At 45.0% G+C, this 27,209-nt stretch overlaps 2 protein-coding genes across 2 annotated transcripts; one reads left to right on the forward strand and one right to left on the reverse strand.

Moving 5' to 3' along the window:
- Positions 1-2,268: 2,268 nt before the first annotated feature.
- Positions 2,269-3,422, forward strand: LOC138651983 (heat shock protein 30C-like). The gene is made up of 2 exons (XM_069742645.1): positions 2,269-2,938; positions 3,046-3,422. Exons 1-2 carry the CDS (start codon positions 2,350-2,352, stop codon positions 3,057-3,059), a joined length of 603 nt encoding a protein of 200 aa, XP_069598746.1. The 5' UTR covers positions 2,269-2,349; the 3' UTR covers positions 3,060-3,422.
- Positions 3,423-12,352: 8,930 nt separating this feature from the next.
- LOC138652281 (DEP domain-containing mTOR-interacting protein-like) lies at positions 12,353-24,837 on the reverse strand. Its single transcript, XM_069743051.1, has 9 exons — positions 24,752-24,837; positions 23,529-23,707; positions 17,305-17,428; positions 16,053-16,231; positions 15,242-15,433; positions 14,896-15,003; positions 14,707-14,777; positions 12,667-12,771; positions 12,353-12,579 (listed from the first exon to the last, which is right to left on the reverse strand). The coding sequence occupies exons 1-9, from the start codon at positions 24,835-24,837 to the stop codon at positions 12,418-12,420; spliced, it is 1,206 nt and encodes a 401-aa protein (XP_069599152.1). The 3' UTR covers positions 12,353-12,417.
- Between the last annotated feature and the right edge of the window lie 2,372 nt (positions 24,838-27,209).

The following is a 27,209-nucleotide window of genomic DNA, read 5'->3' on the forward strand; positions in this document are numbered from 1 at the left end:
GAAAATGCCAGCTAATTTTCTTACGCTCAAGAGTTCAGTGCTGGTCAGGCTGTGAGGTTTTTTTACATCCGAACATAACATAACTTTTAACAATGAGATCCTTTGCTGTGTTGTAAGCTCTTTACAGACCATGGCTTTTGTTATAAAATGAAATGTCAGAAAAATCCTACTAGAACAGCTAAACTGTATAAGCAGTTTATCAGAATCGCTGTAAATGATGACAGCCGAGCACTGACGACTATTGACCAGGAGTTTAAATGTGACTAATTATGAACACAATCACATCCACAATTACAAGAGGGTGTTTACACTTATGTAACTACATTATTTTAGTTGGTTTTTTTTAAATTTTCTCCCTCAAAACGATTTCAGTGTTTTCCTCAATTAATTTGTACAGATTACAGGAATTAACCTCTTTACAAGCTATGCCATATAGATATGTCACAGCTCGCCTCCCCCTCTAGTGCTGAGCCCGTACCTTTTCTGATCAGCTGCAATGTGCCCCTAATAGCTGTTAACATGTTAAATGCCGCTGTCGATCTCTGACAGCGGCATTTAACTTGCGCAAACCAGGCAGATGCACGTCATTAGCTCTGCCAATTAGTGTTCCTGTCGCATGACCGTGGGGTGCCTATGGGTTGGCATGACATCCTTGTGTCTGCATGAGATCCCTGTGGTTGTCAGTGCCGAACTGCTGAGCGGCGCCCCATGGTCGGCGCTCATAGCAGATGAGCATTTTTGCTGCACATAGCAGGGATGCAGCTCTGCTCTATGTAACACAAGTGATCAGATGATCGCAGCTTCAAGTCTCCCTTGGAGACTACTGAAGGCAGTAAAAAGTTAGAAAAAAAAAAGTTTTAAAAATATTAAAATATTAAAATAATATAAAAACTTAAATCACTCCCCTTTTGCCTTTTTCGAAATAACAATTTAAAAAAAAATACAAAACACACATTAGGTATCGCCACGTTCAGAATCGCCTAGTCTAGCAATATATAAAAAGAATTAATCCAATCAGTAAACGGTGTAATGAGGAAAAAAAAAAAACGCCAGAATTTTTTTTTTTTGGTTGCCGCAACATTGCAATAAAATACAATAACGGTCAATCAAAACATATCTACCCTGAAATACTATGAATAAAAACATCAGCTCGGCATTCAAAAATAAGCCCTCACCCGACCCCAGATCACGAAAAATTGAGAAAATGGCGCCATTCTCTCTCATTTTTTGGGGGGCGGTTCAGTAAAAAAAAAAAAAAACAACATGTATTTTTGGTATCTATGAACTTGAAATGACCTGGAGAATCATAATGGCAGGTCAGTTTTAGCATTTAGTGAACATTTGAAAAAAAAAACACACCAAAAAAAAGAATTGTGGAATTGAACTTTTTTTTACAATTTCACCGCACTTGGATTTTTTTTTCTGTTTTACAGTAAACTACATGGTAAAACCAAATGGTGTCTTTCAAAAGTCATCCCGCGAAAAACAAGACCTCACAAGGCCATATTGCTTAAAAATTTACTTATAGCTCTGGGAAGGGGAGCAAAAAACAAAAACGCAAATATTGAAAATCCCAAGGTGGTAAAGGGGTTAAAGATGAAAAAGGTTGTGAAATGATTCTTATTAGTATGATTTTTTTTCTACATGGCAAAACCCTGGCATAACAGAGGTGTGTAGACTTTTTATGTCCACTGTATGTCTATCCTATGCACTTGAGACGGAAATTCTGCACAATATTCAATAGCGGCAAGCTAGCCAAAATCAGAGTCACGTGACCGATAGAGAATGATGGCCACCTCCTCATTCCTTTTGGGCCATTGTGAACCGATAGAGGATTACTTATCTAGAAAGATACCAGTGTTCTATGTTTAGTGTATGTGCACATGACGTTTGTAAGGCGCAGGAAGAACGGCCACGTTGTTTAGTTGGGTCTTTTTTTCGGTAATTTTCTCTGCGGCTCCGCTGCCGACATCTATGTTCTTTAATTTGTGCTCTTGAGCTTCTGTAGAGTGGGTCATTACCAGAAGCAGGAGCCTTTTAATTTTTGTACACACATGGAAGTACACATTACATAATTTCGTTGCCAGGAATAACTATTGGACAGCGCTGAAATCTTCTTGACAACACACTCCCCTTGGCTGGTTATGTCACACTCCATTCTATTGAGCAATGACTTAACCATAGGTCTTAAATTATTCATGAAAAACCGGTTATTTCTTCTTTTAACACATTACTTAGCATTAAGTTAGGTGGATATAAAAGACGCAAGAACTGGGATGTCCTCAAATACTCATCATCCAGAGCGCACACTAGGGTGTCCAGCCACCAGCTCAACACCGGGAAAATAAGATGTATCCTTACAGACAACGTCAATACTCATACAGCCCGTACAGGAATTCTGCTCTGGAACCAGAACCAAACCCAGACATTGACCTCCTTGCCAGACAGCTGGATGAAGACATGATGAACATGAGGACTGAACTTGAGAGGAGGATGCAGCAGTTCCACCAGGTCCCCTTGGCATTGCCACCACTGGACATGGAAATGAGGAGGAGTCCAACTTGGAACAGATACTCGGTCGCCCCTTTGACCAGGTCTTCTTCATTGGTAAAACCAAGAACAGAGAAGTTTGAACTTACCCTGGATGTGAGTCCTTTCTCTCCTGAAGAGCTGACCGTAAAAACAGAAGGCAGGAAACTGACTGTAACTGGAAAACGTGACAAGAAGACAGAGACCGAGAATGGCGGCTGCCACCATGAACTCCGGGATTTCAAAAGGGAAGCAGAGCTGCCAGAGGATGTGAATCCAGAGGATGTCCTGTGCTCCTTGTCTAGTGATGGGCAACTCCACATTCAGACTCAATGCCTGGCTCTACCAGCTGCCGAGGAAAGACTTGTTCCTATCCAAGTAGGCCAGGCCTCAAGTGGTCGACTGAGAGGTCTCTATTAGTCCACAGCATTTATGTACTATAGTTTTAATACGTTACAGTTGCCAAGAACAAGGGATTTGTATTTTGACTAAACAATCTAATCTTCTACCCTACAGCTCTACAAGTATGAGGGACATCATGGGAAGAGAGAAGAGTGTAGAACATAGCAAAAGTCATAATGACAACCCACCTTACTAGAACCTGCACATATCGCTTCCTCATGTACTAGTCTTTATGATAAATGTGCCGTTGTCGTCTGCATAAGACTATGATGTGCCCCAATATTTCACAATTCAATTTTGTGTGAAAATAAGGTCACAATGACTTCCATACCAAACTCTAATCATGGTTCTTACATGTCATCCTTAGTCTGGGTATATATTCTCTGATGTACGATGTTTCTTACATTGCTAATGATAGGTTGATATAAGTGACTGTTGTAGATACTAATGGTATGATTATTATATCACAATTAAATGAATTTGTAAAGTTGTATTTGTGTAATAATTTCTTACATGTAGTAAGCATGGAAACAATATGAAAGTTGAGGCACTCCAGCTAATATAAAATGTATACATTAGCAAAAGGAAAAGGAGTCACGAGAATCTCAAAAAGGTACAAATATATTTTATGGAAATATATGGATTAGCATATAAGGTCTCCATGAAAAAGATGGAGACAAGCAAACATAATGAGTAAAAAAAAGTCTACAATGAGACAAAGCTGACAAAATCTAAGATAAAAACAAAATGAGCAAATATATAGTGAATGGAAATAACACAGGGGACATAGGTAACATTGTTTTTATTTAAAAACACCATGTAAAAGCCAATCCACCATGTCAAGGTGACCCTGCTCGGGACAGTCCTAACCTCTAGTATCAAAACCTTACCATATGTCAAATGATGTAAATGTGAATAAGGGCCTAAGTACCCAGTGTTATTTTTATGGAATATTGCCATTTACTCACTGCAGGGCATTTGCACCTTTTGTTTTTAACTACGGCTTTGTCTGTTTAGTGGCCAGTGTGAACATGCTCCTACATGTTACATGCATTCCAACTTACGGTATATTCCAGCTAATTTCTTTTGTTTTCTTTGCATGAGACTATATAGACTGACGACAATATGCAAAATAGTTATGCCCACAAGAATTAATGGTAAAAAGTCAAAAGGTGAAGCATAGTGGAATATATAAAGCAGTAAGAAGATACAATTTATGAAAAAGTGTGTATAAATATCCAATAAGTATTAGGAGCATATAGCGGATCACACTATATACTAATGTAAACAGTCCGTAAGGTATATGCAATGCATCCAGAGAAAAGTGGAAAGATCGCTGAACTGGAGAGCGTCATGATAGCAATTCCTATAGTAACACTCATATGTAAAGCGGTGTAATGGATATGTGCCCCAACAAGTGTTTCACCTTTCTTCATTATAGTGGGGGAGGGGGTGTGTGCGCGCATTAAAAAAAAGCGTAGGGGTTTAGATGTACATATAAACATCCATACACGATGCCTCAGTGCTCTCTGATGACTGAATACATGAACTCCAATGTTGCTGTAAATGTTAAAAGCGTAAAGTACTTAGCGTTTTCTCACAACAAAGAGTACAAAAACTATCCAACCACGTCAAGGTGTACCTAAGTGTCCTAACCAAGCCTCCTCTGAAGGGATAGCGAAAAGGAGGCCAGGCATAGCTCGCAAGATAAAGGGGTTTGAAATCCATCAAAACCCCTGTATGCTTTATTTAAAGAGGTTGTCCACTACATTGTATAATGCACCCACCAATTTAAACCTTGTAAAGTAGTATTATTGTAAATACCTCTTGTTGCCATCGCTGACCGCTCACTTGGCAGCACGTGACCTCGGTTGCAGCCACCACTTACATCTGCTGTCAAGTTCCAAAAACCCTTACATCACCGAGGCATGACCAAGCCACATGCACAACACCCCAACAGTTGACTAGGCTGCGGTCAGTGTTTCACCACACGTGGGCTGTTCTGTGAGGTGAAACTCTGCCCACGGCACAGTTAACCCAGGTGTGGGGGGTATTTTAGGGGCTATATATGCAACTGGGTCACACCTACTGTAGATAATGCAAAGGAATCTGGAATTTGACATCAACGACAGCTGCAGCCAGGGGTCTCATGATGCTGAGTAAGCAGTCAACGATGGCACTGCTCACAGGAACAGATGGCAACAAGAGGCATTACAAAGATACTTTACAAGGTTTAAATTGGTGAGGGCGTTATTGATTGTAGTGGACAACACCCCTTAAAAAAAAAAAATCTGCATTTCCAGCTTGTCCTTTGAAACGTGTTAAATTAGTTACCATGTGGATTTTCACGTCTTGCATTACTGCATTGTTGTAATAACAGTGACCCACCCTTACTGACACTGCCGATTAGCTATACCTCTTAATCGCAGTCCAGGTAGTTAGAACATGTGCTGATTGTATCAGTGGGGCACACTGTATGAGACTTTCTATATTGCCAACTCTTAGACTAGCCTTAGACCATTGATTAGGACCAAAAACAGGTGCGTTAATAAATCTGGCTCATTTTGGACTCAAGACACCCTCATCTGTTCTTGGACTTAAAACTATATAATAGTAATATGTGGGGTGAATGATGGAATGGTTTGGAGAACAGGTAGAGAATAGAGTAGAAGCTTTGAGGAGGATCCTTTCAGCACTTAGAAGTGAACTTGTCAGCAGGACTGTGCACAGTAACCTACAGCCAGTGTCAGGTCAGCACCGTTCTACTGATTAATGATACCCGTGATGAAATCTATCTTGTGGTTGTTTAATCTTTATTTCTCTAGTCACCTTCCACAACGGCATATGGAGGTTACCTCTTTGTCCTGATGGGGAACAGGAAATACAGAGAGGTTAAAAGGAACTCCCACCTCCCACTTACCAGTGTCTTTCCTGTTCCCCATGGGACAGGGAGAGGTTCCAAGTGGTGTGCTGGCCGGCTCCTGCAGCTCCTTATGGCAGGCTCTGCCTGCGTAGCCGGGCAGCAGGCAGTCACTCCTTGCCTTCCCTGATTCTGCTTCCGTCGTCCCTGGTGTAGTGTCCTCAGGACCCCTCCTGGCCTTCCCGCACCCCCAAGAGGGCAAAGCAGGCCAGGGACCCCCAGCCGGGGGCCTCCCTGAACACCCCGGTCTTCTCCCCCTCCATGCACGGCGGCCGGCGTTCCAGAAGTGACGTCAGCAGGTGCGCGCGCATCACTTCCGGGACTTGCGTTCCAGCTGGAGCGCATCGACTTCTGCCAGTTGCCGGCTGGCGTGTTGTGCCCGCATTCAAGTAAACGCCGGCACATGGATCCAGGAAGGGGAGTGTACTCACGCTGGAGGCAGATGCTGGCGTTCTGATGAATATAGAAATCCTGCCGAAGTCGCCACAGAGGTAAGACTAACCCTCAGTATGGATGACACTTCATGCCCTGCGTCTGCAGAGCCCAGCGCTGCCCCTGCTACAGTGAGTGTATGCGGGGAAGGGGTCTGGGAGGTGGTTGATATTTAGGGGATCCCCAGCCCTGACACCTCCTTCCCTCTTATTTTAGAGAGACAAGTCTGCCCCCAAAGCTGCCTATAGGAAGAAGTGCCCGGTCTGTAATATAAAATTCCCACATCTACGGGATAAAAAGCTCAGCCAGCCATGCACTGACAGAGAAGTCAGAGTGGAGCAACCATCCCTGTTAGAGGAAATTCACTCGCTGGTAAAACAAGACGTGCAATCTTCTTTAGCAGCTTTTACTCCCCCACCTCTGCAACCACCGTCTCCGGGAAAAAAAAGAAAATGACAAGTTGAGGACTGAGTCTGCATCAGACCTGTCCTATACATCGTCCACAGGTAGATGGGAGCATCCCGTGTCATCCAGGGCTGAAGCCAGGAAGTACCTCTTATCCTCTGACTATATTGACGATCTGGTGTCCGCAGTACGTAACACCATCGACCTAGAGGAGGAATCTGGGCCTCAGTCCATCCAGAATCAAATGTTTGGTGGGCTAAAATTGGAGAAAAGTTTGGGGTTCCCGGTTCACGCCAACATTCTTAGTATGATTGATCAGGAATGGGAGCTACCGGAGAAGCGCCTCAGCACCACCTTGGAAATGAAACATAGATTTCCCCTGGAAGGTGAATTTGTCAAATGGGGTACTCCCAAAGATGATGTTCAGGTGGCTAGAGTCACAGAAAGAACTGTGCTCCCATTTGAGGATACTTCACAATTGAAAGATCCTATGGACAGGAAAATAGAGAGTCTCTTAAAGAAATCGTGGGAGACATCTACAACTGCCTTGAAGGCTAACATCGCCTCCACCTGTGTAGCTAGAGCCCTAACCTGCTGGCTAGAAAAATTAGAAACCCATATTTCTCAGGGTACCTCCAGAGGTGAAATACTGGACTCATTGCTTATCCTTCATAAAGCTACCGGGTTCCTAGCAGACACCTCTATGGAAACTATTGGAGTTGCTGCCAGGTCACTAGTGCAATTTAACTAAGTGTGGAGCGGTGACATCACTTCCAAAGCCAAGTTGTTTGCGCTTGGAGCACCCCGTAAGGGCAAGGGGGTACTCGGTACCATGTCCTGCGGTTCACAAGGGGGATGTCACGGTGGCTGACCTGGTCCATGGCCCTGGGACGTCTGTATAAAAGGGAAAGGTCTTTAAAGGGATAAAGTTTATGTTCGTGACGCCACCTGTAGTATTTGGTCAGGGTGACCGACGCTGCTTTAAGGGGTCCGCTGGGGTGATGTTATGGCATCTAGATAGTATACCTTCCCACCGGTGAAGTATATCCCCAGGGCTTTCCAGTATGTAGATGGTAGAATGGTGAGAGGTGCAGTGAAGAACAAGAACAAAGGTTTGCAGTCTCTTTACCTTGTTTACTGTTGGTTTCGGCAGCCACAGTCCATGGCACCAGATCACAGGGCAGGTAGAGTCCGACCGGTTTGGAGGCAATTCCAGAGTCCCCTTGTCCAGGTGGAAATCAATAGCCTTCCCTTGCGCTGTAGCGGTGTAGTCCCTTACTGCATAAGCTTCAAATAAGGTCCTCACAGATATAGTGTCTCTCTCTCTGTCCCCCGTAGTTGGATAGGACAAAACCCGTATAACTGGTTACATAGTTATTAAGGTTGAAGGAAGACTATAAGTCCATCTAGTTCAACCCATAGCCTAACCTAACATGTTGATCCAGAGGAAGGCAAAAAAACCCATGTGGCAAAGAGTAAGCTCCACATTGGGGGAAAAAATTCCTTCCCGACTCCACATACACAATCAGACTAGTTCCCTGGATCAAAACCCTAAGAAGGAAGCTAGTGTATATACCCTGTAACATTATACTTTTCAAGAAAGGCATCCAGTCCCCTCCTAAATTTAAGTAATGAATCACTCATTACAACATCATACGGCAGAGAGTTCCATAGTCTCACTGCTCTTACAGTAAAGAATCCATGTCTGTTATTATGCTTAAACCTTCTTTCCTCCAGACGTAGAGGATGCCCCCTTGTCCTTGTCTCAGGTCTATGATTAAAAAGATCATCAGAAAGGTCTTTGTACTGTCCCCTCATATATTTATACATTAAAATAAGATCACCCCTTAGTCTTTGTTTTTCCAAACTAAATAGCCCATCTTGGTATTGCAGACCCCCCAGTCCTCTAATAACCTTGGTCGCTCTTCTCTGCACCCGCTCTAGTTCAGCTATGTCTTTCTTATACACCGGAGACCAGAACTGTGCACAGTATTCTAAGTGTGGTCGAACTAGTGACTTGTATAGAGGTAAAATTATGTTCTCCTCATGAGCATCTATGCCTCTTTTAATGCATCCCATTATTTTATTTGCCTTTGTAGCAGCTGCTTGACACTGGCCACTGAATATGAGTTTGTCATCCACCCATACTCCCAGGTCTTTTTCATTGACGGTTTTGCCCAGAGTTTTAGAATGAAGCACATAATTATACACCTTATTACTTCTACCCATGTGCATGACCTTACATTTATCCCCAAGCTCATTGGCCATTTATCAGCCCAAGCTTCTAGTTTACATAAATCATCCTGTAATATAAAATTGTCCTCCTCTGTATTGATTACCCTGCAGTTTAGTGTCATCAGCAAATATTGAAATTCTACTCTGAATGCCCCCTACAAGGTCATTAATAAATATGTTAAAAAGAAGAGGGCCCAATACTGACCCCTGTAGTACCCCACTGCTAACCGCTACCCAGTCCGAGTGTGCTCCTATCCCTGAGCCAGCTCTCAACCCACTATGCAGCATCAATAGTAAAAAGATCTAATGTTAAAGATATGAAGAAAAAAAAACCATTACATACTCACCTTCTGGCGCCTTTCCCGCTCCTCGCGACTCTCCGGTCCATGCATTGCGGTCTCGCGAGATGATGACGTAGCAGTCTCGCGAGACCGCAATGCACTCTTGGGACCAGAGCGTCGCGAGGAGCATTGGTAAATCCCTCACCTGGATCCGGGGGGGGCCGATGGAGGGTGAGTATATAACTTTTCTTTTTTACAGGGATATGGTGCCCACATTGCTATATACTATGTGGGCTGTGTTATATACTACGTGGCTGTGGTATATATTTTACGTGGCTGGACAATATACTACATCGCTGTGCTCTATACTATGTGGCTTGTGTTATATACTACGTCTCTGTGCTACACACTACGTGGCTGGGTAATATACTACGTGTTTGTGCTATTTACTATGTTGGTTGTGCTATATACTACGTGACCTGTGTTATACGCTACATGGCTGTGGTATATTTCTCTGCTGTATCTGTGCATCAGGAATCGTGGTATGTGTTAAAGAAGGGGGCCCACTGAGACTCTCACCTGGGGCCCTCAAAAACCTGGAGCCTGCCCTGGCTTCACTGATCAGCGACAGGTGCAGTCCACCCGTGAATTGGTGCAGAATTTGAACCACGCTTCGCTAATTGGTTGCAGCCGGCCGAATTCTGTGTATCAATTGCATTATTCTGAAAACTTCATAAATAAACTACATACATATTCTAGAATACCTGATGCGTTAGAATCGTGCTACCTTGTAATTACCAATAAAAGACTACCTCCTCTCAAGGGGCCCATTCTCCACTCAGATGTGGAACCTAGCGGCGTGGTTACTGAAGCCCAGGTACTGAAAGCAAAAGGCTTATCAAACCCAGTAATTGCTACCCTGCAGAGATCTAGGAAGCCAGTAACCAACGTCATCTACAATAAAGTCTGGAAAAAAAATTTCATCTTTTTGCTTACCTGAACTTCCAGATCTGCTTAACCCAAATGTATCTTGAATTCTAGATTTTTTACAAAAAGGCTTAGAAATTGGTCTTAGACCTAGTACCCCGAAGGTCCAGGTCTCTGCTCTCAGCTCTATTTTTTGACCAAGATCTAGCAGGTCATCACTGGATCGAAAGATTTATGACATCAGGATGAACCCCAAGAGACAGGTTGTACTTCCCCATGGGACCTTAATTTGGTACTCCAGGTCCACCCTTTGAACCCTTGTCTTCCTGTTCTCCTCAAAACCTTACATACAATACAGTCTTCTTGGTGGCCATAACTACGGCTATGAGAGTAGGAGAGTTACAAGCCTTATCAATAAGAACCTCATCTATTGATTAGAGATGACTCAATAGTCCTTCATCTCGATCCATCATTCCTCCCAAAGGTAGTCTCTGAATTCTACCGTTCCCAAGAACCTGCAGACTTGAAAGAGGGGAAAGTCAAACACTCGATGTGCGGTGCATTGTCCTACATTACTTAGACCAAACCCGTTCTTGCAGGATTTATCAAAACTAGTGATGAGTGAGTGTACTCGTTGCTCAGGTGACCTCCGAGTATGTTAGTGTTCATCACGGCAGCTGAATGATTTATAGCTATTAGCCAGGTGGAGTACATGTGGGGGTTGCCTGGTTGCTAGGGAATCTCCACATGTAATCAAGCTGGCTAATAACTGTAAATCATGCTGCTGAGGCGATGAAAACTTAATCTCCGAGCAGTCAAATACTCAGAGACCACCCAAGTGTGCTCGGGAAAACCTGAGCAGTGAGTACAATCGCTCATGACTAATCAAAACCTATTTGTCCATCTCTCAGGACAAAGTAAGGGTACCGTCACACAGTGCCATTTTGATCGCTACGATTCGTGACGTTCCAGCGATATCCATACGATATCGCTGTGTCTGACACGCAGCAGCGATCAGGGATCCTGCTGAGAATCGTACGTCGTAGCAGATCGTTTGGAACATTCTTTCGTCGCTGGATCTCCCGCTGTCATCGCTAGATCGGTGTGTGTGACACCGATCTAGCGATGCGTTCGCTTGTAACCAGGGTAAACATCGGGTTACTAAGCGCAGGGCCGCGCTTAGTAACCTGATGTTTACCCTGGTTACCAGCGTAAATGTAAAAGTGCTTCCCGCACTCACTGACTACCGGCCGTAAAGTTAAAGCAGAGCACAGCGGTGACGTGTTAGTCACTTGGTGCCTACTGTCTGAAGATGTACAGGCACTCTGAGCAGTGGAAGAACGAGGAGGAGCAGCAAGTATTGTGCTTATGGGAGTGCATTATATGCAATAGAGTTGTCTATGGCAAGTGCATTATACAATATGGAGGCTATCTAGGGGGAGAACTATACTGTGTATAGGAAGCTGTACAGGGGTTACTCGATATTTAATAAAAAGTGGGCGCTTGATAAAGGGGAACTCCGGTTATTGTGACTGGTAGAGAGGTGCACAGAGGGTGTTGACATTACCATATTCTAGAGAGTTGAGAGTTGCTTTAGAATTTAGAGGGTACAGAGAACCACACCGCAAGTGCAGTAATAAGGACACAAAGCAGCAGCGGCTCAGTATTGGGGTATCAGCAGGATGGGGATAGATGTGGACGCTGCTGAAAATATGGGAGACGTGAAATGTATCTTTTGTTGTAATCTCTGCAGCCAAGCCATGGCTGGAGAAGTTGTCATGTTGGTCTGGGCCAGATGGAAAAGGCATGAAGTGAACGATTCCATCAGAAAGAACGTCAGCTGTAAGTCACCATCTATATCTGTGCTGTAATTTTATATGTTCTGTATGACTGGTATCTACCACTGATCATATGGTGGTAATATCCATGTTGGTCATGGTAAAGAGATGTCAGCAGCAGTGGTCATCTCCTACATCCACCATTAGGGTGTGTCACCTAGTTGCAGTCAAGGTTACCTGGTTAGGGGCCCACTCAGAAGTTTATCCCCCTGAACCAAAACCCTAGCTATGCCTCTGCCTTTAAGTGTTGTCTTGGAGCAGCCATTCTATATTATATCCTTTGATTCACACTTTAAATAGAACATTTTTAAGATTAAATCTAGACATGACACCTAGTAACACTGATTTATTATCATTATCAGGACAAAGAAAGACCAGGGCACAGCAATGACTAAAGGACCCAGAACCTTGAGCACCATCAATGCTCCTCAGATATTACTAGATATAGTTAAGGTGGGAGAACAGCCTCAACAAGACAGTTTGTTCCCTCCACGGGCTCCAATACTTCCATGATGAGGAGTCGAGGACCAGCATCAATAAGCTTGTAGATTCTGTGGTAGTCTAAATGGAGACAGTTGATCCCATTTACTGACTTGATAAACTGGCAGATCTAGACAATGAGAAGGACATTTAGAATGGCAGAAAAAAAAAAAAAATGTTTTAAAGGTTTCCACCAACAACCCCCTTGTCTTTATACCTCCATCCCGGCTTCATCAGCAGGGCCGTCAACATCCAGAGCTTGAATAAAAGTAGGGCCTGGTCCTCGGGCCATAAAACCCCAACCTACATCATCACCCTGGATCTGGAAGAAAGAATTTGGTTAAAAAAATGACTCACTAATGTGTGGCAGAAGCCAAGTTAAAGTAGGACGACATTCATGAACATTGTGGGTCATCAACTAGTTCTCAGAAGGATCTTTGATGGGTAGGACAGAAGGGAACACTGGCTATTTTTAAGCTAACCTTATACTTGAGTCAATTGCTAGAAATTTTATTTTTTTTAAGTTTAAGGGTATGTCATACGGCTGTATTATGCATGAGGATCGCATTGCAATCCTTGGACTGGCTGTTGGCTCTCCTGACCCAAGCGTGATGGCTGCATAGAAATACATGAAGTCAAGCTCAGGAGAGCCGACTGCCAGTCTGAGGATTGCAAAGAGATCCTCACGCGAGCTGGATGCCAGTCTGACTGCACCCCAAGACTGCATAAAGGGCTTTAATTTGAGGATAATGTTTTACTCCAATGACAGCGCATTTTTGCTTTGTTAGAGCTTGTTTACATGCAGCATTTTACAGCAAAATATAAGATTTCTGGTGTATTCACATGGTGCATTCCCTTGTGTTAGAGCTGCAGTGGTTCTTCATGAACCCCAGCATGTCACTCCCTTCAGTGCTTTTGTCAGTTGACTGCATCAGAAGTGCACATTATATGCAGAGTTTCATGAAGAAAAATTGAAAGGGGCTGGGGGGTGTAGGCACTGAAAACAGCCTGTTAAATTCTGAAGAAAAATCTGACACCAACAGCTGAGCTCTATGCACCAAGCACAGGGCAAATACTTTGAATGAAGCTCAAATTCTGACTGGAGTAGAGCATGTGGAGCGCCCGCTAGGACTGTGGGGGTACTTGGGCCAGGTTTGACGGTTCTTTGGGGAAACTCACGGCAGCAGTGAGCCGGTCTGTGGCCCTGGGTGTCCAATAAAAGTGAAATTAATATGGGGGGGGGGGTATAAAATTTATAGGGGGATTAGTTTGTGACTAGTGGTGCCGGCAATGAAGAAGTGGCTGTTGCTGCTGTTCAGGTCCATTGGGGTAGTTTGTGACGCAGCAAAGATGTTACAGCTCTCCATGGGTAGAGCTAGGCCCCAGAGCAGTTAAAGCGCAAGAGTCAGTGATGGTGAGCGTTGTGGGACAGGTGATGCAGTAAATAAATGCCGAGGACACAGTAGGGTGCAGTTTCCACACTTTAGTCACAATTCTTCGATGCAATACCCAGCCGGGTGCTGTGTCCTCTGGGTCTGAACCAACCAGCTCAGGTAATTTGGGGTTCAATTTCCTGAGACCCCCTTTCTTATATTCCTTCCCTGGCCGTCTCTGCGCTGGCTTTGCCCTCCTGCCCCTCAGTGTCCCAAGCCAGCAGCCTCGGATCCTGTCAGGTGACGTCCTCATGGTCACCTTGATACTATGTTACTGCCTTTTCAGCGAATGTGTGTGGATGTGGTAGTGGCACAGATACCACAGCCTCTGGCTTGCTAGCTGAGCCTTGTAGTTCCTCCACTAGTCTGGGGGCTGGTTCCCCCACTGCGACCTGGTCCTTTCATCTGATTATGGTCAGCATGGATTTGGGTGTCCAAGGTGGATTCTTCACTTCCCTGGCCCCTAGGACCCCTTCTCTCAGTAGCTTCTGTCTCCCCTCTTCCACTCCTCCCCACTAACTCCGCCTCTCCATACATACACCCTCCACCTAGTTCCCCCTCCAGCCTGAGATGGGGCCCTCCCTCAATAGGGTCCACCCGAATCCCCTGGCCAGGAGTGGTGTGGTATTGATGTCCCCCCTTCCTGAGGTGCAGTACCTCTGTGGTGACTAGACCCTCAGGGGCACCACACATGCAAGCAAGACCTGTCATTGCAAACTAGCGAGGGGTGGGGGATAGAAAGTTTTGATTCCTTACACTGCCAGTAGTTCGGAGCAGCATGCATTACCCACAGAACAGTATAGAGAGGAGAGCAGCATACTCACAACAAGTGTCTTTTGGATGTACATTTTCCCTGGCGTCCTCAGTTCCTCCACCGTTACAGGCTTTTTGGGCACTAGAATGCAAAGTCAACAATGAAACCTGGGAACATTGCTCACAATAAATTATGCTAGTGACATCAGAAAATATTTCTCAGATGCAAGTGATAGAAGTGTGAGCAGCAGCCATAGTACCTAGAGTGACTTGCTTTGGCTTGTTGATTGATGGGCAGTGGGAAGAAGAGCCTCCAGAACCACCTCTAGCATTCTTAAAAAGAAGAAGTGGAGGCTGTGGATCATTTTCTTCAATCGAGAAAAAAAAAAAAAAAAAAGTCATTTAGTTTAACAATTAGCTAAAAGGCAACTATAGTGCTGGTGCCTCGGGGACCAGTTGAAACAGTTACTAGTGTAGTGTATGAGGACAACGTTAGTAAGAACCACATTGAACCCCCTGTGCCATCCTTTGCTTCCTCATACCCAACCAAGAGTCCATTTTGCATGGACTGCTCCTTTATGAAGACCATTTTCTGAAGTCTCTTACCACACACAAAGCCAATACGGGGAAGCTCAGAGCTTAGTTTGCGCAGGCAGAATGGACTGTCTGGAGAATCTGGTCGGGGCTCATTGGATGAGATACGCTTATCAAGGACCTCAATTAGTTTTCTTCTGCGTCGGACATTTATAGCGAACCGGTACAGCATATCCGAGTCGTAGAATTGATATTGCCCAGATACTGCAGAGAGATTAGAGGTCACCATCATTACACTTATCTTCATGTCACTCCTCCTGTGGTCAGAAGTTCTACCCAGCAATCACTTATATCCGCTCTGAGTGGCAATGACCAGCCATCAATGAGCGCCCATTGATTTACCACACTGCTTTATTAGAGTGACATGTTAGCCAAAATTAGAAGCCAACATTTGCCTTTTAGGTGGTCTAGGAAAGCATGGCAGTGCTTCTGATGCAGTTATACGGCAACTATGGATTTTCTTCTCCAGCTTTAAGCAGGTTTTATTAAAACCAGTAAAGCCAACAAAGGCTGAAAGTTTTGTCATGAGAGTTTCTAAGTCACGACACCAATTCTATATTACATTGCAGCAGTGTTTACACCACAAGTTTTGGAGTGCCCTGGCTGAAGTGGGCAATAAGGCTGGTGCTACATGGCAACTTCAAAGCCCTAGTAAGATGTGGAGAACAGCAATAGTTCCCATGTAATAGAAGCACACGACCCAAGATTCAGCTGGAGAAAGCTAGTTGCAGATGTGACCGGCTTCTTGAGCTCGTCTGCCCAGTGGACAGATGCATTATGCAATTTCACCTAGATCAGTAGGGGGTAAAAAACAAACCAATACCGTGGTGGATGATCCCATACTGTAGCATTGTTCTGCATAGTGTTTCACCATCAGCTCTAGAGGCAACTTCACCACGATCTACCAACCAATCCACGATCTGCGAGCCGATGAAAGCCCTTTTATATTGTGCAGAGTCTTCTTCACGGACTTGAAGAATACAGTCTTCGTCCTCCATCATCCTTACAAAATAGTGGTAGATGCTTACAGTAATTTATGGTTATATGACCACTGAACATTTAGCATAAAAAAAAAAAAAATATAGAAGTCCTTTAAAGATTACCATGTCTCAACATATGGCAGGTACATTCCAAACATTTGGTCATACACGACCTTCCTTAGTGTACCGACTGCCGAGAGAAATAAAATTAGTTGTTGGAAAATGCAGATTTAAGCGGTGTCTTATATCGGTATAATGATTCTATGTAATATGAGACATGGGAATTAGGCATCCGGAGCCAGGTAAAAGATTGTGACCTACTATTAGCGGGGCTATTGTCAGAGGATATTAGAGGATCCGGTATCCACCAGTTATCCAGCATGCAGTCAGTGGGAATGTGTCCACAAGGGTACGGCATCGATCGTATACCCTTGTGGACACATTCCCACTGACTGCATGCTGGATAATGGATTCTCTAGTTATATCCTTGGACAATAGCCCCACTAATAGTTGGTCACAAACAATATTACCTGGCTTCAGATGCCTAATTCTCATGTCTCATACTATATAGGATCATTATACCTATATAAAACAGCTTAAATCTGCATTTTTCAACAGCAACTAGTATATTTATCTCAGCAGTCGGTACATTGAGGAAGGTAGTGTATAACCAAAATGTTAGGCTTGTACCATTTCTGGATTCTATTAAACAATTTGCGTCAAAGATTCTCAAGTTGAGTGCCAAGTTTATTACACTTTACATTTACTGGTTTGGGACCCTACTTGAGCACCACAGCTTACTCAAGAACATATGGCAGGTGGCATTACAGCTGTACAAGACCCTGCCGTAGTGCCACAGCCCAGTTTATAGGCCTAGATGTAGCCAGTACCACAATGTATGCTACAAGTTTATGGAAGATAGAGGTGAGTGGATTGGTATTCATGTACAAAATGAGTAGGAAGGCCAACCACCTCTCCACCGAGTGGCAAATCAGGGCCCATTAATGTCATCTGCCATACAGTATGTTTATGCTGCATATTGTAGTTATGCCATAAGTGAAATACAGGGAATAAAAAGGAAGATTTAACACTTACATCTCAAAGAGCCTCTGACTTTTAAATGCTATCCTGATCAGCTCAGTGAAGTCTAAGGTGCCGTCATCACCGCGAAACCGATAATAGTATGGTTTATCCTCAAACTTTTCATATTCGTCACATGCTGTTTGGAGGGCAGGAAATTTGTAAGAAAAACAAAAATCTGTTTTGATTGTGATAGAGGGATTGCCATGATATCCAAGCAACCTCTGAGGAAGACTTCCTAGTTAGCAGATCTATTCTTGTAGATACGGTACAAGTCAAGAGCCAACAATTGTTCATACAATGTACATGTTGTAGATTCAGATTAAAAAGGCAGCAAAACCATAAGCCACATATGGAAAGCATGAAAAAGCACTCGTGAAGAGCCTTAGGATTCCTGAAAGTACTTGTTTTAATCAGCCAACCGCAGCAATCCTGCGGGCACAGGAGCGGTGCACGCACAACCACCACAAGGAGCTCTGCTTAAGGGATAGCAGAGACCTAGCCGTCACTGTCAGAGGTGCCTGCACCGCCCCTGGCTGTTTAAGGCCATGTTCACATTAGCGTTCTGCTGGGCTGCGTCGGGCGCAGCCACGGCGACGCATGTGCCCCTATATTTAACATGGGGGTGCATGGACATGCGTTTGCATGCATTTTGCGATGCATGCGTCTTTTGTGTCGCAAGCGTTAGGGCGCAGGGGACGCAGCAAGATGCATTTTTTTGCGTCCAAAATCCGGCAAAAAAAAAAAAAAAAAGCATGTGTTGCAAAACTACGCGTTTTGCATGCGTTGTACGTTGTGTCGCCGATGCAGCCCCGCACAACGCAAATGTGAACGTAGCCTAAGCCACCAAGTACAATGTTTAACAACAATCCCAGTAATTAGAAGGCAGGAGAGGGAGCTCCTTTCTGACTGGTGCCCACATGAGGTGACCAGCGTGGTAGTCATGACGAGAGGCTGTTGTGTTACTACACCCTGGCACCCCACAAAGAAATCCATGTCCCGTTAGCTGTGTGTGCAGTGCCATTCACTTTTGGGTTGGAGTCCTCCTCAGATTGCAAGGTTTAGGTTTCCATCACCACAGTGATTGAAAACATACATGGATTTTGCTAAACACCACAACATTACCCAGCTCATCCACATTAGTCACAGGCATTGCACAGTAATCCTCGTAGAGTATATAGCATATATATTTTCCTTCCTCTGATGTCCCTTGTTCTTCCTGAAATTCTTTGTTCCCATACTGTACCCTCCGATACTGCAGCTTCCCGGCTAGCCGAGTTAGCTCGTGCCTGGAGTTCTGACCGTTTTCCCCTCCGAGAGTGAAATTAAAGGATGGCGCTTCCAATCCTTCTCAGGCTGTAGGTCTCAGACAATGCAGGATTTCCCATTAAGCCTAGCTGCTGCCACTCATGCTGCTCTTGTCCTCTCGTGCATCTTTCAGCCCTGAACTGCTGGGCTCCTCTGCTTAAACTTGTTCCTGCCACAGCCTAAGGGTATGTTTCCACGTTCAGGAAACTCTGCATGTTTGACGCTGCATAGAGCTGCAGCGTCCAAATGTTACAGCATAGTGGAGGGGGATTTCATGAAATCCCATCTCCACTATGCATTAAAAGACGCATGTGGCATACCTGCGGAAACGGACATGCGGCGCGTCTTTTCAGAACGCAGCATGTCCTTACATTTCTGAAACACAAGAATGCAGGTGACCTGCCAGTGACCTCAGGTGCAGATTTGGTCAGGATTTTACCTGGGTAAAATCCTGACTAAATCCTGAACGTGGACACATACCCTTACCGTTCTTCATTCCCCTCTCCAACTCCCCCAAGGAAGTGCCTCAAACAATGCTACTCAAGCCCCTCCCACTCCGTAATGTTCCCTGTCATGTGGACAAAACCTATTAGTTCCCCCACTAAACTAACTCCCTTAGAAAAACTAGTCTTATACTGGTGGAACACCCGCCAGGGATGTTGAGTAATCTGTACCGGGTTGGTACTTAAAAGGATGTGTCACGGCAGCGGTGACCCGGTCCATGGCCCTGGGTGCTCATGTTAGAGGGACGGTCTTTAAAGAGGTTCATTGAATAAGAGTTTGTGACGCCACCTGTGGTATTCAGTCAGGGGGTGACCGACACTGCTTAAAGGGGTCCACTGGGGTGATGTTATGGCTTCCTACAGGTGAAGCTGGCTCTCCAGGGCTCCTGGTGTAGTATGGACAGGTGGTGCAGAAAGAAGCGGAGGACACAGGGTTGCAGTCTCTTTACTGTACGATTCAGGCAGCCACAGTCCAGGTTACTGGATCATGGATGCTAGTGTGGTATGGCTGGCTTGGAAGCATCTCAGTAATCCCCTAACCAGGTGGATTTGGAAGACTTCCTTCTAGCGCTGTGTAGTTGTAGTCCCTTGCTGCCTTAGGCCTCACATTCTCTGTCCCCGTTTAGGTAGGACACTAGCCTGTACGACAGTTAACTCAAGCCTTTTTACAGGATCTCCATCACGACCCAGGCTCTATTTGCTACTGTGTCCTCGGGTGTCAAATGGTGGACAGGTAACTTGCAATCAGCTGGCTTCTGCCATGGGGCATGAAGTTACCCCCACAACCTCAGTCTTCTGGCTACTGGTATCTGCTCAGCATGGAAGAAGCCCAGTTGCAGCTTCTCTCTCAGCTCTTTACTCTTCTTCACTTTTCCCTCTCCTACAGACTGCTCTGCTTTATTTTTCCTTCTCAGGAGCCACAGAATCACTTGTCTCCATGGCCCCAGCTTTCCTTCCTCTCAACTGTCTATAACTGCCTAGCAACTGACTCCTCCCGACCAGAGCAGCAGCTCCCCTGAAGTCAGGTGTAGAGCTTCCCCTTCTGGCCTGCAGTCAGAACGGTGTTCCATGTGCTAATTACCTGTTAAAGGGATCCTTCTTTGCTTCCAAGCATGACACTTCCCCATGAAGAAAGCGATGCCGCTGTGCCAACTTCTTACCTGGGGTGTTACACTGGCACCCTAGTTTGACTATTGTGCCCCACTATAATAAACCCAGTCCTATCTCAATTCCTATCCTAAATCTTTCCCCAATCTTGTTACAATATCAAAACATACAAAGTAGATGTAAATGATTGTGTACCTTACTTATATTGATGTGGTTATTATATTGTGTACCGGTTTTACATTACCACACATTAGCTATGGACATTAGGGGGAGATGTGCATGACACCTTCTGTCACACCCTTATGACAACGTTGTGGGGGCCTGATTGTTGCAATGAGGCAGAAGGTCACATGACAACCTCCTTGTCAGCTACAGATGCCTGCTTAGACCATGCCCAGAGCATGGTCTAAGGCTTCCGTTGACCGGTATAAGGCATTGCAATAGTTAAGCAATTAGTAAAAAGTTAGATTAGTAAAGTCACACCGATAAGGAATAGTGAGGCATCCCAAGTAGGGTTACAGTCTTAAGGATAATAACACTGAGCACTCCGTAGGATGCATGGCAACAGATGTGACGTTTACCTACAATTTAACCAGTCTGGAGAAGACAAGCTAGTAAAGTTGCAGTACAATTCAAACCATCACATAATTGCTGTATAAGAAACCGAGAGTATTCATCTTGAAAAGACATAATTAATGGGGTGGGGAGAAGCATGAATGGACCTGACAGTAATAAATCCTTATACTTTGGACAGTTCACTTGTTCTTAAAACTGAAAAGAAGGCACCATCATACCTCCCCCATTTTTCCTATACAGATGGATCTCAGCCATACTGTGCTTTCCACAACTTGCACATCACATTTACTAGTCACCAATAGTGGTGAGCAAAAGTGCTCGTTACTCAAGTTTCTCCTACGGTGGTCAGGTATGCACCAGGTATTGTGGATGCTCGAGTAACATGTCAAAGTCCCCTTGGCTGCGTGTTCCTCAGTTGTCTGAGCCATGAAACACATGAGCACAGGGCCTTAAACATGTCACTCGAACACCTGCAATATTTGGTGTATACCTGAGCGCCCTAGGTAAGCTTGAGTAGTGCGCACTTGCACTCACAGGTTGGCTTCACCCTCCTTTGTATTAAATAATCTTACTGACCTTTATCTCTAAAGCCCCATTCACCACAATACTTACAATCTTGCTCCCCTAGCAATTGCTCTTCATTTTTTTTTTTCCCTCTTTGTCATTCTGGTCCACAATTGGGATTTACAAAACTGGACACTAGATATTCATTTTGCAGCTTATGGCTTTAGTGCCACAACACTTCAAAGATCAGACGCTCAGTGGCCCATGCTGATCACCTTTTGATCTGTTTATTCTAATTTTGTACATTTAACTGTATATTTATGCCTTTGTACAGCAATTATCTGATAAAGGTCTATGTGACCGAAATGTTGTTAGCAGTTTCTCCAGACTGGTTAGGTTGCAAGTAAATTTTACATCTATTGCCACGCATTGTACCGGGTGTAGAGTTTTATCATTACTACTTCCATCTGAGAACTGGGTACACCAGGTCACAGTTGTGGGGAGCAAGGAACCATTTTTTTGCAGCATGCACAGTGCTACACTTCCCTGTCACTGCTCAGAGCGAGCGGAGAGAGGAGGTGCAGTGAACACCAATAGGACAGTATTGTCAGCAAGCAAGTGGTTTTCCAGCCCAATATTGTACTACCGTTGGGCTACGGCGAGGTTCTCACCACAGGAGAAGTCCCTGCCGCAGTGTTGCTCTGAGCGGTGAAAGCACTGCGTATGGCAGAGACTTTCCAATGGTGAAGACAGTGTGGTAGGCTGGGATTAATAGAACTGCCCTGTGTAATCCCATCATGCGATACAGTCCTTGTATCCAACTCCCACATGTAGCACCAACTAACAGAATTGCCACGGTCCACATCCATCACTTTGCAGTCAGCAATAAAAGGCCTCCACTGATTCCAACCGTGAGGGTATGTGCACACGTTGCGGATCTGCAGCGGTTTTGATGTTGCGGATTCGCGGCTATTTTCCCCGAATTTACAGTACCATGTAAACCTATGGAAAACAATCTGCAGTGCACATGCTGCTGGGAAAACAACCAACAACAAAAAAAAAAACACGTGGAAACGTAGCATTGTTTATTCCGCAGCATGTCAGTTCTTTGTGCTGGTTCTGCAGCGGTTTACACCTGCTCCATTATAGGAATCTGCAGCTGTAAAGCCGCAGATGGAATCCACACAGACTGGTAAATCCACAAGTAAGACAGTGCTTTTTACCTGCAGTTTTCTCAAAACAGGTGCGGAAAAGTCTGCAGAGGTTCCATCTACGTGTGCACATGTCCCAAGACTCCCTTATCCTTTTGCAAATGCCCAGAACGGGAGTAGATCGATTAGTGCAGATGAAGGCTAGCAGCCATTGTCTGATTAGATTTTCAGGTTTAGCTACTAAGCGTGCATGAAAATCCGCAATATGTTGTAATCAGGGTTGGCTCCAGGTTTTTCAGGGCCCCGGGTGAAAGAGTCTCAGTGGGCCCCCCCCCCCCTTTAACACATACCACAACTCATGATCGCATATAAGACAGCCATGTAGTATATAACACGGCCCATGTAGTATATAGCACAGCCCACGTATTATATAACACAGCCATGTAGTATATAGCACAGACATGTAGTATACAGCACAGCCCCCTTTCCCCCCCAAGAATGGCCCCATAGTCCAGTACTCACTGTTATAGTTAAAAAAAAAAAAAAAAAAAAAAAACACTCCTCAGCTCTCAACGTGCCTGCGCTGCTCCCGTCTCGGAGACTGCCGCTGCACTGCCTGACACACAGCGAGTGCACGATGAGGTCATCTCGCAGCAGTGTCAGAGGCAGAGTGTGGAATGATGGGAGAGGGAGCGTCAGGTGACGCTCTCTCCTCCATCATCTGCTTTGAACTTTACCGGCAGACGCCGGTATAGTTCAACGCAGCGTTGGGGGGAGTTGGCGCTGGTGACAGGCGGGCCCCCCTGCCTCACAGAGGCCCCATAGCGGCTGCGTGATGTGCCACTAGCTGAGGCCCCTGGGGGAGGGGGGCCCTAGGCAGCTGCCTGCCCCTAACGCCATCCCTGAATGGGCCCCCCTGTCTCGCCAGGGCCCCGGCACTTGCCCAGGTATGCCTGGTGCTGACGCCGGCCCTGGTTGTAATAACTGATTTCAGGTCTTTAATTTTTGGTGCAGGCTCAGGAGCTGTACCTGCATCATTAGGGAAAGGGTTCATAGTATGACAAGAGACATCTCAGTCACTAGATCTCACCATGATGAATTAATTGGGAATCCATGAACACCTGCATGATTTTGATTGCAGTTTCTCGATCTGTAGCCTCCTTGTGCTTTATTAACCAACTAATCAGTTCATTGGCCACAAAGCAGTTAGGATAGGTGAATGATATTTGTGGTCTATCCTTTATCAGCCTGGCATTGTGCAGTCGCTGCCTGCAAGAAAAAAAATTATATGGAGGCATCAGGTTTGGTGACAAGTAGATCATTTACAAAATACTCCATGCATAATGAGGTTTCAACATCTCTGTTGAATGCTGAGAAAAATTGTATCACCCTTTTTGGAAAAGATGTCAAGTTGTAAAAAAAAAAAAAAAAAAACCCCACACAATGCTGGGCTCCTACCACGAATTGAAGCTAAACTGACAAATTGTGTCTAATATGACTGGGCAACTTTTCTAGAGGGCTTTTCCAGTGAGACATGAGGTCTGCAGTCACTATGACCACGGACTGCACATCTCACTGTTCAGTTACCCGTATTACCAATCTGAATGGACAGTTTCATGACCAACTTGTGGCCATGTGTGTCTCACCCAGCTTCTCAAAAAAAAAAAAAAAAAAAAAATTAGTATTGTATGCGGTAAATCTGCATGGTTCGGTGATCACATGTGGCTTTATCTGTATTCAGTAGGCAGCAGTGCTTTGGACACAACATACATATGGTGCGTCCAAAGCGCTGCTTGTTCCAGATCATGGGCACCCGGCCTAACGTGCTACGTTATCAGGCTGTAGTGCTGCTTGATGGCTTTTTTTTATCTCTGCTTGCAGCAATGTTGTGACAGCCAACATGCCACTGTCAGATAGCAAGAAACATTCAAATTAACAACTGCAGGCAGACCTCCGCTCCAGCTTCCAGGAAAGATGCGGCCTCAGCATGCAAGCCCACATGAAACAAGTATTAATGGTGGTTGGTAGCCTCATGGTACATTCAGTTTTTGCACAAGGATTGGAAGGTGGATTCAGCTTCTAAGTCCACAAATTGCAACAAGCTTTTTTTTTTTTTTTTTTTTTTTTTTAATTAAGCTTGACCAAAATGGACATCTCCTGTAGCACACAGCACTTTTCACACATTATGTTGAACATTTCCTAGTTAAACCAGTAGGAAACTTATTCAGAGCACCTGAACCATGTTTGATATGGATTTGCAGGGAAATATGGCCTCCAGGCCGCAGCTTGTGCCCTAAGTCTCCATCAGTTTACCTCAGCTGTTCCCCAGCCAGGATGATTTCTGTCTCTTTCTGGTAGGTTGCCGCTTTCTCCTGAAAACTGTTGCTCAGAATCTCCATGTCTCCAGTAGGAGACCCTCTAGGATTAGGTACAGGTATTTCAGCCCCCGAGGAACTCATTTTCTTATCAGGCTCCGTCATCTCAGCTGCTGTTTCCCAAACCTTCTCCTGCAACCTAGAGCCTCAAGCCAACTATCCCACCCCTCAGTCCAGCCAGCAATTTATATTGTATCACCCCTCCCCCGCCCCATCCTGAACAGATCACCCATCCAATCCACCGCCTGCCCTATCTCCGATCTCCCAGGTGTCCTCTGAGGGTAGCCGGAGAGCAAACCTTATGTCTACTTTCACACTAGCGTCGTTTTCAATACGTCGCAATGCGTCGTTTAGGGGAAAAAACGCATCCTGCAAAGTTGTCTGCAGGATGCATTTTTTCCCCGTACACTAACATTAGCGACGCATTGACACACGTAGCAACTGTCATGCGACGGTTGCGCCGTGTTGTGGCGGACCGCCGGCAGCAAAAAACGTTACATGTAACGTTTTTTGCTGCCGACGGTCCGCCATTTCCGACCGCGCATGCGCGGCCGGAACTTCGCCCCCACCTCCCCGCACCTCACAATGGGGCAGTGGATGCGCTGGAAAAATGCATCCGCTGCCCCCTTTGTGCGGCGCATTCACTGCTTGCGTCGGTACGTCGGCCAGATGCATTGCGACGGGCCGAGTATGATGCTAGTGTGAAAGTAGCCTATGTCTACATTCAGGGAAACGTTGCAGATTTTCTACAAGGATCTTCGAAGTCTGCTGCAGAATTTAGAAGCAGCAAAGAGGATATTTTAACAAGTTAAGGGGTTGTCCACTACTTAGAAATGACCTCCTTCACGAAATGATCCGTACACCTAGAGCTGAAGTCGAAAGCTGGTGATGGCTGTGTGTTAGGCCGGAGTCACACTAGAGCGTAATACGGACGAGTGCTATGCGATAAAACATCGCATAGCACTCGGACCAGTATTCATCTATGGGGCTGGTCACATAACCGTTTTTTTCCTCGGCCGTTTCAGTGTGCGAGGGAAATTGCAGCATGCTGCGATTGTCACTGACACTCGGCCGTGTCTCGCTCACTCGCACCCATATAAGCCTATGGGTGCGAGTGAGACAACGCACATCACTCAGATATCATCTGAGTGATGTGCGTTATACGCTGACCCCGGCAATGGAGGAGATGGAGAAACTCATTTCTCCGCCTCCTCCGCAGCTGTGCTCCGATCCACTCTCTGCGAGAGGCTCAGAGTACAGACGCGTGACACTCGGCTCCTGCTTGCAGCAGAGCAGGAGCCGAGGGTCATTAGCATATCGCACCCGATGCTCTCGCATACGATGCCATACGCTAGGGTGACTCCTGCCTTACAGCCAGGACCTGCCTCAAACAATCGCCGGTGGTGCAAAGAGCTGCCCGTGATTGGTAACTTGGTCAATCTCTGACAGACGCCGGTATGGGGGCGCATCATTCCATGCATACATTTGCACGCCCATGATGTGGTCTCTGATTGCCGATGGGTTGCTATGACAGCAGGGGGTCTATAAAAGAAATACGTCCAGGCTTGTCATTACAGACCTTCCCTGAAACCCAGCCCGAGGCCTGGCTTCAAAGGAGACTGTGATGTTTGCCAGATACAGCAGCTTCAGGTCCCCTAAGGAGGCCAACAAGTACCTGGAAAAGTAATAATAAAAGTTTAAATCACCCTCCTTTTGTCCTATTAAAAATATAGATAATAAAAAAATACACATATGTGGTATCGCTGAGTTCAGAAAAGTCCGATCTATCAAAATATAAAAATAACCTGAACAGTAAACACTGTAAATGGAAAAAAAAGGAACGTCAAAACTAAGTTTTTTGGGTCTCTACAAAACCCCCAAAATTCTGTAGCAAGCAAGCAAAACTTTATCATAAAATGGTATAAAAAAATAGCCATCTTGACCAGCAAAAAATAAGCTGTCACAGATCTCCACTGACCGAAAAATTAAAACGTTATGGTTGTCAAGAAATGGCAACACAACCCCTAAATTTTTTTTTTCAAACTTCAGATTTTTTTTTCTATACTAATTTTAAAAAAACTGGACATGTTTGGTATCGCTGTAATCATACTAATGAGGAGAATTATAATGCAGGGTCATTATTATAGTGCAATGTACCCTGTAAAAACACCCCCCCCCCAAAAAAAAAAAAAAAAATTGAATTTTTTTCACAATTTCTCCCCACATGGCATACTTTCCCCGTTCTCTAGTAAGAGATGTAGTAAAATGAACAGTGCCATTCAAAAATACAAATCATTCCGCTAAAAAACAAGCCCTCATATGACTTTGGGAATAGAAAAATAAGTTAAAGCTCTGGGAAGAAGGGGAGGCAAAAACGAAAGCACAAAAATGGAAAT

The sequence above is a fragment of the Ranitomeya imitator genome, chromosome 10 (assembly GCF_032444005.1).
Source record: "Ranitomeya imitator isolate aRanImi1 chromosome 10, aRanImi1.pri, whole genome shotgun sequence".
NCBI classification, from domain to species: domain Eukaryota; kingdom Metazoa; phylum Chordata; class Amphibia; order Anura; family Dendrobatidae; genus Ranitomeya; species Ranitomeya imitator.